The sequence below is a fragment of the Xenopus laevis genome, chromosome 9_10L (assembly GCF_017654675.1).
Source record: "Xenopus laevis strain J_2021 chromosome 9_10L, Xenopus_laevis_v10.1, whole genome shotgun sequence".
NCBI lineage: Eukaryota > Metazoa > Chordata > Amphibia > Anura > Pipidae > Xenopus > Xenopus laevis.
In genome coordinates this window covers 26,996,562-27,012,426 of record NC_054387.1, presented here as the reverse complement: position 1 = coordinate 27,012,426, position 15,865 = coordinate 26,996,562, and the positions used below count along the sequence as shown (strand labels likewise).

The window sequence follows — 15,865 nt, the reverse complement described above, 5'->3', positions numbered from 1 at the left end:
ACCAAAATGTGAAATTCTGATGGCACTTAAAGGGTTAAAGCTCTGGACAATTGAATACAATTTATTTTGCTATTGTTTGATTTAGAGGTCAGACTTGGTTTGCTATCTGGCTGAATCTTCTCTGAAGGATTTGATGTTCATTCAAAAATTATGGATTAGATGCATCTCTATCTTGTAACTGCAGCCTAGGGGCACCCAAGCTGAAATATTGGGCCTAAAAGGAAATGTTGGGTTTCATATTAATAAAAATGAACAAAGCATTACTTAAAATAGGGACACCTAATATAAGGACTGCAATTTGTACAAAAAGAGGATTTTGTGATACTTGCAGTTAAATCCCCAGGAACCTTGGGTTATAGCATCCACTACTAGGAGCCAGAACTAGAGCAGAGGCAGGAGCACCTTTTTGCCCAGAGTGCACGAACAGTGATGAGAATGTACAAATCTCTTTCGTATGATCCGGGTAAAATTTGATGCTCGCACTGGGTCAAGAGAATGGAGGGCAACCTCTTGGGGAGACTGTGGGTGCGGGCAGAATGATGGAATAGTGATGTCCTGATTGATATGAAATTCCGATACTACCTTGGGTAGAAAGGAGGGAACTGTTCACAGGACAGCCCGATCGGAGTGTGACACCAGAAAAGGTGATTGGCTCAGCTCTGACACCATGCGCGCAGATGCCATGGCAAACAGCAAAACCACTTTCCCTGTTACCGATTGTATGGGTATTGACACAAGTGGTTCAAATGGTGGTGCTTGTAGAGCCATAAGAACAAGGTTGAGGTCCCATGGTGGTAGAAGTTCACGGTATGGGGGAACCGTACAAACTGCTCCCTATAGAAAGGTACGAATGTCTAGTAGGATCGCAAGCTTCCATTGGAATAAGATGGAGAGAGCTGATAACTGGGATTTTAGAGACGCTGGGAAGAGACCATTTTCCAGCCCATCCTGGAGGAATTCCAGGAGGTGAGGGACCGTAAAGGTAGGAAACAAAATCTTATGTTGAAAACACCAGTCCCTACAGCAGCGCCAGACACGGTGATAGGTTGCTGACGATACTGGTTTTCTTGCAGCGATCATGGTTCGAATGACTGTTGCAGAGAATCCCTTACATTTGAGAACTAAGGTCTCAAGAGCCATGGCGTCAAATTGAGCATCCTGGGATTGGGATGGAGAATGGGACCCTGGGATAGAATATCTGGGCGAGACGGCAGGGTTCACCTGTTAAGACTGACCAGCTCTGAAAACCACGGTCTGCGTTGCCAGCAAGGTGCTACGAGAACAACAGAGTATCTTCCGTATTACCATGGGAAGAAGAGGTAACGGAGGGAATACGTGTCCGAGTTGGAAGTTCCAGTGGTTAATGCGTCGACCATGATGACGAGAGGATCCCTGTAACGAGCCAAGAACTGTGGGATCTATCTGTTTGATAGTAATGCCATAAGGTTGATGTCCGGGGTGCCCCACCTTTGAGTGATGGCTAGAAAAACTTCCTTGTGTAGCGACCACTCCCCCCGGGTCTAAGGTCTGCCGGCTGAGATAATCGGCTTGCCAATTTTCCAGCCCCAGTATGTATACCACTGACAGGATTGTGTTGTTTTTCTCTGCCCAAGATAAGATGCTCCCCTTTTCCCGCAGAACTTGTCAGCTGCGGGTGCCCCCTTGATGATTAGGTAAGCCACTGCGGTGGCATTGTTGGACTGGATTTGTATGGCTTGGCCCCCCGTTTGAAGTTGCTAGTGTAGTAGTGCCACTGCTCTTGGGTCCAGGATGTTGATTGGCAGGAGAGCTTCCGATGCTCCCCATCCCTTTAGGCTTGCGTTCTGTGGTTAGTACCTTCCTCTGCAGTTCTGAGAGAGGCACAGCCACCAAGTGAGGGATACTCTCGTTTGGGGGGAAAGGAATATCCACTATGAGAGGCTGGTACGGTTCCATTGAGATAGAATGTTCGATTGTAATTCCCGTAGTTAAAATTGAGCGAATGGTAACGCCTCCATGGAAGCAACCGTGGAGCCCAGCATTCTCATGGAGAAGCCATGATGTGTCTTTCCCTCAGAAGCTGTCGTTGCAATTATTTTTGTGAATACTCTTGTCGCCGACGTGAGGCCAAAGGGTAGTGCCACAAACTGAAAATGTTTACCGCAATATGCAAACCTTAAGAACTTCTGATGGTGAGGGAAAATTGGAATGTGTAAGTACTCATCCCAAATGTCTAGGGAGTCGAGCAACTCGTTTGGTTTCATTGCAGCGATCATCGAAGAGATTCCATCTTGAAATGTGCTGGTCGGATAAATGTCTTGAGCCTTTTTAGGTCTGTAGAATTTTTCTCTTGTTGGTACCAGAGCGATTACTTTTTCTTGAAGGAGGTCGGAGACCACGGAGTGAAAGGCCCTCTGCTTCTGAGGCTCATCTGGGACCACTGACATGAAGAAGCGAGGAGAGGGAATGGAGGAAAACTGCAGATGATATCCCTGGGAAACTGAAATAGTCATGCTGAGGAGGACTTGTCAGATGACTTGGCCTGGGTGCTCCAATTTTGCCAGTTGGATTTGAATTTTCCCTGAAACCGGTGCTTGCCAGCCGAGGGATGAGAGTTGTAGTCCCTGGGGTCATGCTCGAGGAATGAAAAAAGCGGCCCCTCCTGAAGGTAGAACGTGGTTTGGATTGTGGGAGGGGAGTATATTTACCTGTTGCCTGACTGATGATCCTATCAAGGTCAGGTCCAAACAAGAGTTTTTCCTTAAAGGGGATGGTAGTCAGAGACTTCTTGGATGACAGATCCGTCAACCACAGTTTCAGTGATCGTCTCGCTGCAACAGCCAGTCTAAGGTAGCCTCCCCAATATAGTCTGAGGCCTCCTCGATTTGTAATGTGGTATTCAGAATTTCATGTCTGGACTTGCCTGCCGAGATATCCTCTACCAGCGAAATGGCCCATGACTGAAGGGCCCTACTAACCCATGCCGCAGCCAGGGTGGGACGTAAAGCCTCCCCTGCGTCTGTGATAACGGAACAGAGACCTTCCAATTTTTTATCCATTGAGTCCTTATATGAGGAAGCATCTGGGACTGGAAGTGCAGTGTTTTAGAGAGGCGCAATACAGGCACATCCACTGAGAGAGGGTTAACCTATTTTTCAGTGCTCTCTTTAGGAAAAGGATATAGTTGTTGGAAACAACGATTGTCTTGGAATCTCTTCTCAGGATGATCCAACTCAGCTTGGATAATGTAGTCTAACTAAGAATGGGCAGGGAAAATGGGCAATGACTGCTTTTAATGCTTAAATAGGGATTGGGAGGATTCTGTCGATGTCTTAGATTATCTAAGGCCAGGGGCGTAACTACAGAGGAAGCAGACCCTGCGGCTGCAGGGGGGCCCAGGAGTAGAGATGTCGCGAACTGTTCGCCGGCGAACTTGTTCGCGCGAACATCGGGTGTTCGCGCTCGCCGGAAGTTCGCGAACGTCGCGCGACGTTCGCCATTTTGGGTTCGCCATTGTTGGCGCTTTTTTTTGCCCTCTCACCCCAGACCAGCAGGTACATGGCAGCCAATCAGGAAGCTCTCCCCTGGACCACTCCCCTTCCCTATAAAACCGAAGCCCTGCAGCGTTTTTTCACTCTGCCTGTGTGTGCTGAAGAGATAGTGTAGGGAGAGAGCTGCTGCCTGTTAGTGATTTCAGGGACAGTTGAAAGTTTGCTGGCTAGTAATCGTTTTGATACTGCTCTGTTATTGGAGGGACAGAAGTCTGCAGGGGTTTGAGGGACATTTAAGCTTAGGAACCTTTGCTGGCTAGTAATCTACCTTCTACTGCAGTGCTCTGTATGTAGCTGCAGTGGGCAGCTGTCCTGCTTCTGATCTCATCTGCTGACTGCTGCAATAACAGTAGTCCTTGTAAGGACTGCTTTTATTTATTTTTTTGTTGTTTTACTACTACTACTACTACTACTACTATAAGAGCCCAGTGCTATTAGTCTAGCAGTGTTGGGGAGTGGGACTGGTGTGCTAATCTGCTGCTCCTAGTAGTTCAGCAGCACCAACTTTAATTTTTTTTTTTAATATTCATTTTTTTTTTATTTTACTTTTTTTTATTTTACTACCGCTGTAGTAGTGTATAAGTTGACCTTTTAGGCATTATTTGCCCTGTAGGCATTATTTGCACACTGTTTTCTTCAACCCGCCATCGAGCTGTGTGACCTTGTTCACATTCTGTCTAAATATCCATAATATTACCGTCTCCAGAAAAAACACCGGAGTCACTTTTTTCAAGCAGCATTCATATATTTTACGTAATCCGTATCCACCGCTGTAGTAGTGTATACGTTGGCCTTGTAGGCATTATTTGCACAGTGTTTTCTTCAACCCGCCATCGAGCTGTGTGAGCTTGTTCACATTTTGTCTAAATATTGATAATATTATCGTCTCTAGAAAAACCACTTGAGTTACTTTTTTTCAAGCAGCATTCATATATTTTACGTAATCCGTATCCACCGCTGTAGTAGTGTATACGTTGACCTTGTAGGCATTATTTGCACAGTGTTTTCTTCAACCCGCCATCGAGCTGTGTGAGCTTGTTCACATTTTGTCTAAATATTGATAATATTATCGTCTCTAGAAAAACCACTTGAGTTACTTTTTTTCAAGCAGCATTCATATATTTTACGTAATCCGTATCCACCGCTGTAGTAGTGTATACGTTGACCTTGTAGGCATTGTTTGCCCAGTTTTTTTGGCCGCAGCCACTGAAGCACAGAGGCCAGAAAAAATATGCCATATAAATGCTGAAAATAGTAATTTTTTGCCATACGTTGACTCAACGTATATGGCAAAAAATGACTATTTTCAGCATTTATATGGCATATTTTTTCTGGCAACTGTGCTTCAGTGGCTGCGACCAAAAAAATGCATATTTTCTGCATTTATATGGCATAATTTTTCTGGCCTCTGTGCTTCAGTGGCTGCGACCAAAAAAATGCATATTTTCTGCATTTATATGGCATAATTTTTCTGGCCTCTGTGCTTCAGTGGCTGCAACCAAAAAATTTATATTTTCAGCATTTATATGGCATAATTTTTCTGGCAACTGTGCTTCAGTGGCTGCGTCCAAAAAAACTGGGCAAACAATGTCTACAAGGTCAACGTATGGCGAAAAATTACTATTTTCAGCATTTATATGGCATATTTTTTCTGGCAACTGTGCTTCAGTGGCTGCGTCCAAAAAAACTGGGCAAACAATGCCTACAAGGTCAACGTATGGCAGTTGTTTAAAGAGAACAGTAGATTACTAGCCAGCAAAGCTACCTAAGCTAAAATGTCCCTCAAATCCCTGCAGACTTCTGTCCCTCCAATACAGAGCAGTATCAAGCAGATTACTAGCCAGCAAGCTTACTATCATCTGTCCCTGAAATCACTAACAGCTCTCCCCCTACACTATCTCTTCCAAGCACACACAGGCAGATTTTTCAGATACATTTTTGCCCTTGATCCCCCTCTGGCATGCCACTGTCCAGGTCGTTGCACCCTTTAAACAACTTTAAAATCATTTTTCTGGCCAGAAATGTCTTTTCTAGATGTTAAAGTTCGCCTTCCCATTGAAGTCTATGGGGTTCGCGAACCGTTCGCGAACCGCTCGCATTTTTGCGCAAGTTCGCGAATATGTTCGCGAACTTTTTTTCCGACGTTCGCTACATCCCTACCCAGGAGTTACAGGGGGCCCCATGAGGCTCTCATTGATGAGCAATTTGAACATATATTGGTAAAACAGGACAAACACTGGATATGTTGGGGGCCCTAAAATTAATTTGCTGTGGGGCCCAGTAACATCTAGTTACGCCACTGTCTAAGGCCTCTGAAGATGACTCTGGAAAGTCTTCTTCCTTTTACCATTGGTCTGAAGGGATCTCTCCCTCACTGAGCGATTGTTCATCACTAACAGGCACACTAGTAAGAGACTCACACTCGCCGTCCTCCTTTAAGGAGGGTGGAGGTGGTCTTTTTTGCGTTCTGACTTTTGGGTCAGTGTGGCTCTGCTCCAGCTTGTCCAAGAGTTTGTCAAGGCAAGCTGCTAATTTTAAAAAAAAAACGCGTCTTCCAATGGAGCCCCACTGAAGTGACGTCACGCTGTTTCGGCACGAGTTAGAAGGAAGGCGCGCATCTCAGACGAAGGGCACCTGTGTTCTGCCTTGGAGCATATAGCGGTGATGGCACACAGATGTTCTGCATGAAGCCAGCACTATGGGGAAAAAAAGCAACTGCACCCAGAAGCAGCATGAGGCAGGCGAGCGGTTTGGCCAGGGAGGGGGGCGGCTGGTGCTGTCAGACCCTTAAGCCCTTGAGTAGACACCAGGTCATTTTTGGTGCTGGCGATAATCACGGTTCCTTGAGTAGGTACAAGCATGCACTTCTCAGCAGGGATCAGTTAGGAGCGGAGATCCTAGTGCTGTGTGGCTTGCTCTCATTGGAAAAAAAGATGAAATACGTCCTGTCTCCTTGAGGACACTAGAAAAACTGAAGCCTCCAATACTCTCGGGGGGTATAGCATGAGGGGGAGGAGTCAGCTTCTGCTATAGTAGTGGATGCTATAACCCAAGGTCCCTATTGTCCTACAGAACTTTGGGTCCCTGGATGTTGCTGGCCTACAACTTCCAACATGCTCTCTTTATTTTATATTGAGAAATGCTGGCAGCTGTAGTCCAGAAACATCTAAGGGACCCAAGACACATGGTCCTACAGTATGCATAGGTTTCATTATGTTCACAGCAATATGCTTAATGTCTGAAGTGGCTCACCTGCTTGGTTATCTCCTGCTTTAGGTTCTTCATGGGGTTCTTGCTCATTCTTCTCATCTGGAAATAAGAAAATGAGGTCCATTGCTATTTTTAAAACAACTTGTCTTACTTTGCAGACACATTTTAAAATATACTGTAAGCCCATGCATAATTTGCAACATCTTAGCAGGTGAGGACAATGTTGGATATCTTTAGTGGTAGATAAAGAGTAAATGACTGAACATTGCTCTAACCCTGGAAATCATCTGTTGGTGATTAATGCCAGACAACTTAAAACGGGGGGCAAAATCTGTTTATTCTGAGATGTATACAATGGCTTGTGCCTATATTTGGACCATTGATAAGTTTTTCCTCATTTAGGTTGTTTTCTGTCATATTTTTATCTAAAAGCAATAAATGTCAAAATGTGCTTGGTTTAATGTAAAATTGTTCTATTCTCGAAAAAAAATGCAAGAACATATGTATTGTCTCTGTCAATTCACCTTCCCTTCTAATCGGTCAGATACCATAGTGATCAAATACACCTTCCTGTTTTTGAGCCACTCCTTTTTTTGGGATTATTGTCCTGATGAAAGATTAATTAATTTAAATGAAATTAATTAAGTCATACTACAGTGAAAAGTCTTTAAAGTAAAGTGAAGTGATTGTGTTACAAAAACACAGCCCTGATCTATTGACTTCAATAACCTGGAGCAAGTTTGAGATTTTACATAAAAAGACTGTTCTTGCTGCAAAAGGTGGCAGTAAGGAAGGATTATTTCACCCTCTGAGGCAATTTAGAAAGGCTCAATATGTTTTTTCCCGCCATCTTCTTTCTTATTGCAACTAGTAGTTAAGTAAGTTTAGGCAAAGTGGTTGAACTTGAATGTAAATGCCCTATGTTAGGCGATGCTTGCCTATTTGCCACTCTTTAATAGAGGGTTAGGTGGGGCCTAAAACATTGTCTGTTTTGCCCACTAAACAACCTTTCAGTTGAGTGCAGTCTTCAGTTATTCAGTAAGTTTCAGTAATTGTTGTTCTTGACAGGGGATATGACTGTGATGCCCCCAACCAAACTTGGGTTTTATACAATGGTAAATACAGCCTAGACTGAAGGGTAATTTTTCCAAACTGTCAGTGCAATTCTGAGGTGCATTTGACAGAAAGAGCTTCATTAGGACTTTTTAATGTAAAGTTAACTTTTTAACCCTTTAAGACAGTTCTGTACAATTTCTGTGGTACCAAGGGCCAAAATTTTACTGGTCTATGTGGTGGAGGGCCGATAATAGAGTTGGCCACTCCCCCTTTTAAACCACACCCACTGTAAACCACACCCATGTTACCTCAAGAACTTTTAATATCACATCCACATTAACGGTGGTAGCACACCAAAAAACCAAATGGTTGGTGCTCACTGCAGGGAAATCCCTCATCACTCATATGTGAAAAATTGAACTCATGTTAATACATACCCGTAAATTCATATGCCTCATCCTCCCCTGTGGATAATACAACAGCCCCCCAACACATGACTAAACACCTTAGGGCCCTTAACAACTATTTCCAAATGCTAACAAACCCCTAATAAGCTTACATTCCACAGTTAGCGTATGGCAAGCAGAGAATGGCACACACAGGCAGCACTGGGCAAGCAGAACATGGCACACACAAGCAGCTCTGGGCAAGCAGAGAATAGCACACACAAGCAGCACTGGGCAAGCAGAGCATGGCACACAGGCAGCACTGGGCAAGCAGAGCATGGCACACACAGGCAGCACTGGGCAAGCAAAGCATGGCACACACAAGCAGCACTGGGCAAGCAGAGAATGGCACACACAAGCAGCACTGGGCAAGCAGAGAATGGCACACACAAGCAGCACTGGGCAAGCAGAGAATGGCACACACAAGCAGCACTGGGCAAGCAGAGAATGGCACACACAAGCAGGACTGGGCAAGCAGAGAATGGCACACACATGCAGCACTGGGCAAGCAGAGCATGGCACACACAGGCAGCACTGGGCAAGCAGAGCATGGCACACACAAGCAGCACTGGGCAAGCAGAGAATGGCACACACAAGCAGCACTGAGTAAGCAGAGAATGGCACACACAAGCAGCACTGGGCAAGCAGAGAATGGCACACACAAGCAGGACTGAGGAAGCAGAGAATGGCACACACAAGCAGCACTGGGCAAGCAGAGAATGGCACACACAAGCAGCTCCAGGCAAGCAGAGAATGGCACACCCAAGCAGCTCCAGGCAAGCAGAGAATGGCACACCCAAGCAGCACTGAGTAAGCAGAGAATGGCACACACAAGCAGCACTGGGCAAGCAGAGAATGGCACACACAAGCAGCACTGGGCAAGCAGAGTATGGCACACACAAGCAGCACTGGGCAAGCAGAGAATGACACACACAAGCAGCAGTGGGCAAGCAGAGAATGGCACACACAAGCAGCACTGGGCAAGCAGAGAATGGCACACACAAGCAGCACTGGGCAAGCAGAGAATGGCACACAGGGAGGGAAGGCAGAACATAGCAGGAGACAGGGAAAGCTATCATTCTAATATGTACTACATACAGTGACACAGTGCTGGTGCCCCATTAGCATTTTGTATAAAGTGTGAACAGGTGAACAATGTTACATAGTAGTTAGTTACATAGTTAAATTGGGTTGAAAAAAGACAAAGTCCATCAAGTCCAACCCCTCCAAATGAAAACCCAGCATCCACACACACACCCCTCCCTACTTTCACACAAATTATATATACCCATACCTATACTAACTATAGAGTTTAGTATCACAATAGCCTTTTATATTCTGTCTGTCCAAAAAAATCATCCAAGCCATTCTTAAAGGCATTAACTGAATCAGCCACCACAACATCACCGGGCAGTGCATTCCACAACCTCACTGTCCTGACTGTGAAGAACCCCCTACGTTGCTTCAAATGAAAGTTCTTTTCTTCTAGTCTAAAGGGGTGGCCTCTGGTACAGTGATTCTCTTTATGGGTAAAAAGGTCCCCGCTATTTGTCTATAATGTCCTCTAATGTACTTGTAAAGTGTAATCATGTCCCCTCGCAGGAGCCTTTTTTCCAGAGAAAACAACCCCAACCTTGACAGTCTACCCTCATAATTTAAGTCTTCCACACCTCTAACCAGTTTACTTGCATGTCTCTGCACTCTCTCCAGCTCATTTATATCCCTCTTAAAGGATTACCGTCATGGGAAAACATTTTTTTTTTCAAAATGAATCAGTTAATAGTGCTGCTCCTGCAAAATTCTGCACTGAAATCCATTTCTCAAAAGAGCAAACATATTTTTTTTTATATTCAATTTTGAAATCTGACATGGGGCTAGACATATTGTTAATTTCCCAGCTGCCCCTGGTCATGTGACTTGTGCTCTGATAAACTTCAGTCACTCTTTGTTGCTGTACTGCAAGTTGGAGTGATATCACCCCTCCCTTCCCCCCCCCCAGCAGCCAAACAAAAGAACAATGGGAAGGTAACCAGATAGCAGCTCCCTAACACAAGATAACAGCTGCCTGGTAGATCTAAGAACAACACTCAATAGTAAAAACCCATGTCCCACTGAGACACATTCAGTTACATTGAGAAAGAAAAACAGCAGCAAGCCAGAAAGCATTTCTCTCCTAAAGTGCAGGCACAACTCACATGACCAGGGGTAGCTGGGAAATTGACAAAATGTCTAGCCCCATGTCAGATTTCAAAATTGAATATAAAAAAATCAGTTTGCTCTTTTGAGAAATGGATTTCAGTGCATAATTCTGCTGGAGCAGCACTATTAACTGATTCATTTTGAAAAAATGTTTTTTTTCCAATGAAAGTATTCCTTTAAGGACTAGAGTCCAAAACTGCACTGCATACTCCAGATGAGGCCTTACCAGGAACCTATGAAGAGGCATAATTATGTTTTCATCCCTTGAGTTAATGCCCTTTTTTCTTCTACACTAGAATGGAGTGCTCAAACCTCCTGTGTTGAATCCCTTAGGATCAGGTGCTTAAACCAGCGACCTGCCACGGGTCAAAACTTATGCAATAGTCCAATATACTGTAGCACACTGAAGTGAAGTACTTTTCAGCAGGTGATTTTATTGGCAACGTTTCGGCCTCACAGGCTTGATAAAGGGCCCTGTGAGGCCCGAAACATTGTCACTTATCTGCATGATTTGAGCCAATAAAATCACCTGCTGAAAAGTACTTCACTTCAGTGTGCTACAGTATATTGGACTATTGTTTTTTTCTTCTGACTCTTTCCAGCTTTCAAATGGGGGCAGGGCCGCTCCTGCCATGAGGCAGGCCAGTTACAAGGGGTGGCAAAAAGCTGCCTCTTGTGACTTTAAGAGCCGAATTTCCGTGTTTTAACCCGGAAATTCGGCTCAGCTAGTGCAAAGAGAACAATTGTGCTCAATGCACTAGCGATGCTGCCCCCTTTTGACCCGATCCAACGCTGATTTTTAAGTGCGGATCGGGAGAGGGGGGGCGGCATCTGGGCTGCTGCCTCAGTCAGCAGCAGCCCCAGAATAGCGCTGAATGAGGGTCACTGACCCCATCAAAAAACAAATGCTCTGTGCTCTTTGTAAGGCTACAAATGTTTTAATTGCTATATTTTATTACTAATATTTCTATTTAGGCCCTCTCCAATTAATATTCCAGACTCTTATTCAAATTAATGCATAGTTACTAGGGTATTTTGGACCCTAGCAACCAGATTGCTGATTGCTGCAAACTGGAGAACTGCTGAATAAAAAGTTAAACTCAAAAGAATACAAATGAAAAGCAATTGTAAATTGTCTCACAATATCACTCTTTACATCATACTAAAAGTTACTCAAAGGTGAACAGCCCCATTAAGGCAGGTGTTGAGGACATGATTATGGGCAATTTTTTAAAAGGACCAAAAAAAAATTGCAATGGTTGGTGCTCTACTGTGTGTGAAGGGACCTTAGAATGTAAGCTCCATTGGAGCAGGGACTGATGCGAGTGATGCATAATTTCTATAAAGTGCTGCCGAGATGTGTCAGTGATATATAAACACCATATATATATATATATATATACAGTAAGCTATATCAGCATAGCTTGCCCACTTACATACCTTTAATGGGTGGATTCTCTATGGCCTTTGCAGGATTGGCAAAATTATTGTCTCTCTTTTCTGCAATCTCTGTATTTTTCTTGATTTCCACGGGAACATCCACAATCTTCCTGATGCCTTCCAGGTCCTTGAATTGAGGCTGCTCCTTTAATCTTGGGGTGGGAGGATTTTCCAGCTGCTGCTTATTTGGATCATCCACCTCTTTTGGTGGGTTCTGTGGCAAAGGCTCATTTATTCTCTTGTTGACCTCAGCCTGGTCCTTCATTTCTAGCTCGTTTTCCAATTTTATCTGTTGCTTATCCTTCTTTTCAGTACTGTCAATGTCCACCACTGATTCTTTTTTCTCCTCTCTTTCTTCCTGGTCTTTATTCTCATCTACAGCTACCTCATCTCGGGGCACTGGTGGCTCGTGTCTATGGGCCTCTCCCACAGGTACTGCAATGTCCCCTGAACAATACAGAGAGGGAAAATGATCACTTAAAAGAAAGACAAAATAAAACATAAGACGTTTGTACATACATAATCTTCTTGGGTTGCAAATCCATGCAGAAGCATAAGGAAATATTATTTAATAAAAATCCTGGATGTCTTTTCACCCAAGAAAATTAACATGAAAAATAATAACCGCAAGGAGGTTTGAGAAACATAAGCATGATACACATTCTTGGGATTTTTCATTAGTGGGATCCAGTGAGAAATGGTTACTGATTTTCTTGACTTTAAAAATAAATTTACCTTCTGAAACTGTACTGCTAATAACCTCCATTTCAATCATTTACAGAAAGATTTCTTCAATAAACCCAACTGATCTGAGAATGGTCTCTGATTTACTGAAAGAAAGCATATTCTTAGAGATCCGTCTTATCCGGCTTATTCTAGCCTCGTCAGAATTCTATTTTGCATTATGTACCTTGATCAGGCCGATCTAGCTGCACTTCCTCTTGCTTCTTTGTGTCTTTTTTTTGAGGAACCTCTATGGGTCCCTTAATTTGCTCTTCTTCTGGCTTCTTGGGAGGCAATTTGGGTTTATCCCTGTCATCGCCTGGTTGTTCCATTGCTGGCTTTTTATCTGAAAATAAAGAATAAGACCACAGATATATTCAACAGGTTGCTGAGCAATGTCCTGATAGCACCAGAGTACAGCAGGGAATGATCTCGAGCAAAAGTAGGGCTGGTGTTGCTTGGCCAAAGTTGACAAACAAGAAAAATTCCAAAGAAAAAAAAAAAAATATATATATATATATTGTATTTGTATATATATATATATATATATATATACAAATACAAGAGTCCTCTGCACTCAACCCATTATCAATATATTTAAGACAGAGACATTTTGTGCATACTGCTACTAAAAAATGCCTTACCCTTTAAACAAAACGGGGATTGTTTGTCCATATATTGCAATATATTTATACAGGAGCAGTGACCAGCTGTCTTGCATAAAAAAGGGCATTAACGCAAGGGATGAAAACATAATTATGCCTCTTTATAGGTCCCTGGTAAGGCCTCATCTGGAGTACTCCAGTCCTTAAGAGGGATATAAATGAGCTGGAGAGAGTGCAGAGACATGCAACTAAATTGGTTAGAGGGATGGAAGACTTAAATTATGAGGGTAGACTGCCAAGGTTGGGGTTGTTTTCTGTGGAAAAAAGGCACTTGCAAGGGGACATGATTACACTTTACAAGTACATTAGAGGACATTATAGACAAATAGCAGGGGACCTTTTTACCCATAAAGTGGATCACCGTACCAGAGGCCACCCCTTTAGACTAGAAGAAAAGAACTTTCATTTGAAGCAACGTAGGGGGTTCTTCACAGTCAGGACAGTGAGGTTGTGGAATGCACTGCCGGGTGATGTTGTGATGGCTGATTCAGTTAATGCCTTTAAGAATGGCTTGGATGATTTTTTGGACAGACATATCAAAGGCTATTGTGATACTAAACTCTATAGTTAATATAGGTATGGGTATATAGAATTTATATGAAAGTAGGGAGGGGTGTGTGTATGGATGCTGGGTTTTTATTTGGAGGGGTTGGACTTGATGGACTTTGTCTTTTTTCAACCCGATTTAACTATGTAACTATGTTGTAGCTCCAACCCTTCCCAGCTATAGTCAGGTGATCCCCTGGTGTTTAAAAAAAGGGCAGCCAAGTTTGGGAGTTTTACTTTGAAAGCAGCTAGTAAGTTGCAGGTAAAACGTAGTCCCTTTGTAAAATGTATAATGAAGCAATAGAATTCTTAATGAATCAGATAAAATTGAGCATAGGACTGGCCAGATATGGGATGACTGACGTAGCTGGCCAGCTTAAATATATTGCAATTTATGGACAAACAATCCCTGTTTTGTTTAAAGGGTAAGGCATTTTTTAGTAGCAGTATGCACAAAATGTCTCTGTCTTAAATATATTGATAATGGGTTGAGTGCAGAGGACTCTTGTATTTGTCTATATGTATTTTGTGGTCACAGCCTCATTGCACCCCTGCCTAATGTTTTTAAAAAAATAGTGGTGAGCACAAATTTCCCTTGTTTGTTATAGTTTATACAGGAGCAGTGACCAGCTCCATGTTGTAGCTCCCACCCTTGCCAGCTATAGTCAGGTGATCCCACTGGTGTCTAATAAAAGGGCAGCCAAGTTTGGGAGTTTTACTTTGAAAGCAGCTAGTAAGTTGCAGGTAAAACGTAGTCCCTTTGTAAAATGTATAATGAAGCAATAGAATTCTTAATGAATCAGATAAAATTGAGCACTGCCGGGTGATGTTGTGATGGCTGATTCAGTTAATGCCTTTAAGAATGGCTTGGATGATTTTTTGGACAGACATAATATCAAAGGCTATTGTGATACTAAACTCTATAGTTAATATAGGTATGGGTATATAGAATTTATATGAAAGTAGGGAGGGGTGTGTGTATGGATGCTGGGTTTTTATTTGGAGGGGTTGGACTTGATGGACTTTGTCTTTTTTCAACCCGATTTAACTATGTAACTATGTTGTAGCTCCAACCCTTCCCAGCTATAGTCAGGTGATCCCCTGGTGTTTAAAAAAAGGGCAGCCAAGTTTGGGAGTTTTACTTTGAAAGCAGCTAGTAAGTTGCAGGTAAAACGTAGTCCCTTTGTAAAATGTATAATGAAGCAATAGAATTCTTAATGAATCAGATAAAATTGAGCATAGGACTGGCCAGATATGGGATGACTGACGTAGCTGGCCAGCTTAAATATATTGCAATTTATGGACAAACAATCCCTGTTTTGTTTAAAGGGTAAGGCATTTTTTAGTAGCAGTATGCACAAAATGTCTCTGTCTTAAATATATTGATAATGGGTTGAGTGCAGAGGACTCTTGTATTTGTCTATATGTATTTTGTGGTCACAGCCTCATTGCACCCCTGCCTAATGTTTTTAAAAAAATAGTGGTGAGCACAAATTTCCCTTGTTTGTTATAGTTTATACAGGAGCAGTGACCAGCTCCATGTTGTAGCTCCCACCCTTGCCAGCTATAGTCAGGTGATCCCACTGGTGTCTAATAAAAGGGCAGCCAAGTTTGGGAGTTTTACTTTGAAAGCAGCTAGTAAGTTGCAGGTAAAACGTAGTCCCTTTGTAAAATGTATAATGAAGCAATAGAATTCTTAATGAATCAGATAAAATTGAGCATAGGACTGGCCAGATATGGGATGACTTTGACATAGTTGGCCAGCTTAAATATATTGCAATATATGGACAAACAATCCTTGTTTTGTTTAAAGGGTAAGGCATTTTTTAGTAGCAGTATGTGTAAAATGTCTCTGTCTTAACTATATTGATAATGGGTTGAGTGCAGAGGAATCTTGTATTTGTCTATAGGTATTTTGTGGTCACAGCCTCATTGTACCCCTGCTTAATGTTTTTAAAAAATAGTGGTGAGCACAACTTTCCCTTGTTTGTTATAGTTTATACAGGAGCAGTGACCAGCTCCATGTTGTAGCTCCCACCCTTCCCAGCTA

At 42.9% G+C, this 15,865-nt stretch overlaps 1 protein-coding gene across 1 annotated transcript in view; it reads right to left on the bottom strand.

Moving 5' to 3' along the window:
* Nucleotides 1–15,865, bottom strand: part of LOC121398040 (putative sodium-coupled neutral amino acid transporter 10) — a 97,426-nt gene that overhangs the window by 17,738 nt on the left and 63,823 nt on the right. Inside the window, exons 9-11 of the mRNA XM_041576523.1 lie at nucleotides 12,792–12,950; nucleotides 11,882–12,328; nucleotides 6,783–6,839 (exon numbers count right to left, since the gene is read on the bottom strand). Coding sequence (XP_041432457.1) covers nucleotides 6,783–6,839; nucleotides 11,882–12,328; nucleotides 12,792–12,950 — 663 coding nt within the window. The remainder of the gene's footprint in view (nucleotides 1–6,782; nucleotides 6,840–11,881; nucleotides 12,329–12,791; nucleotides 12,951–15,865) is intronic.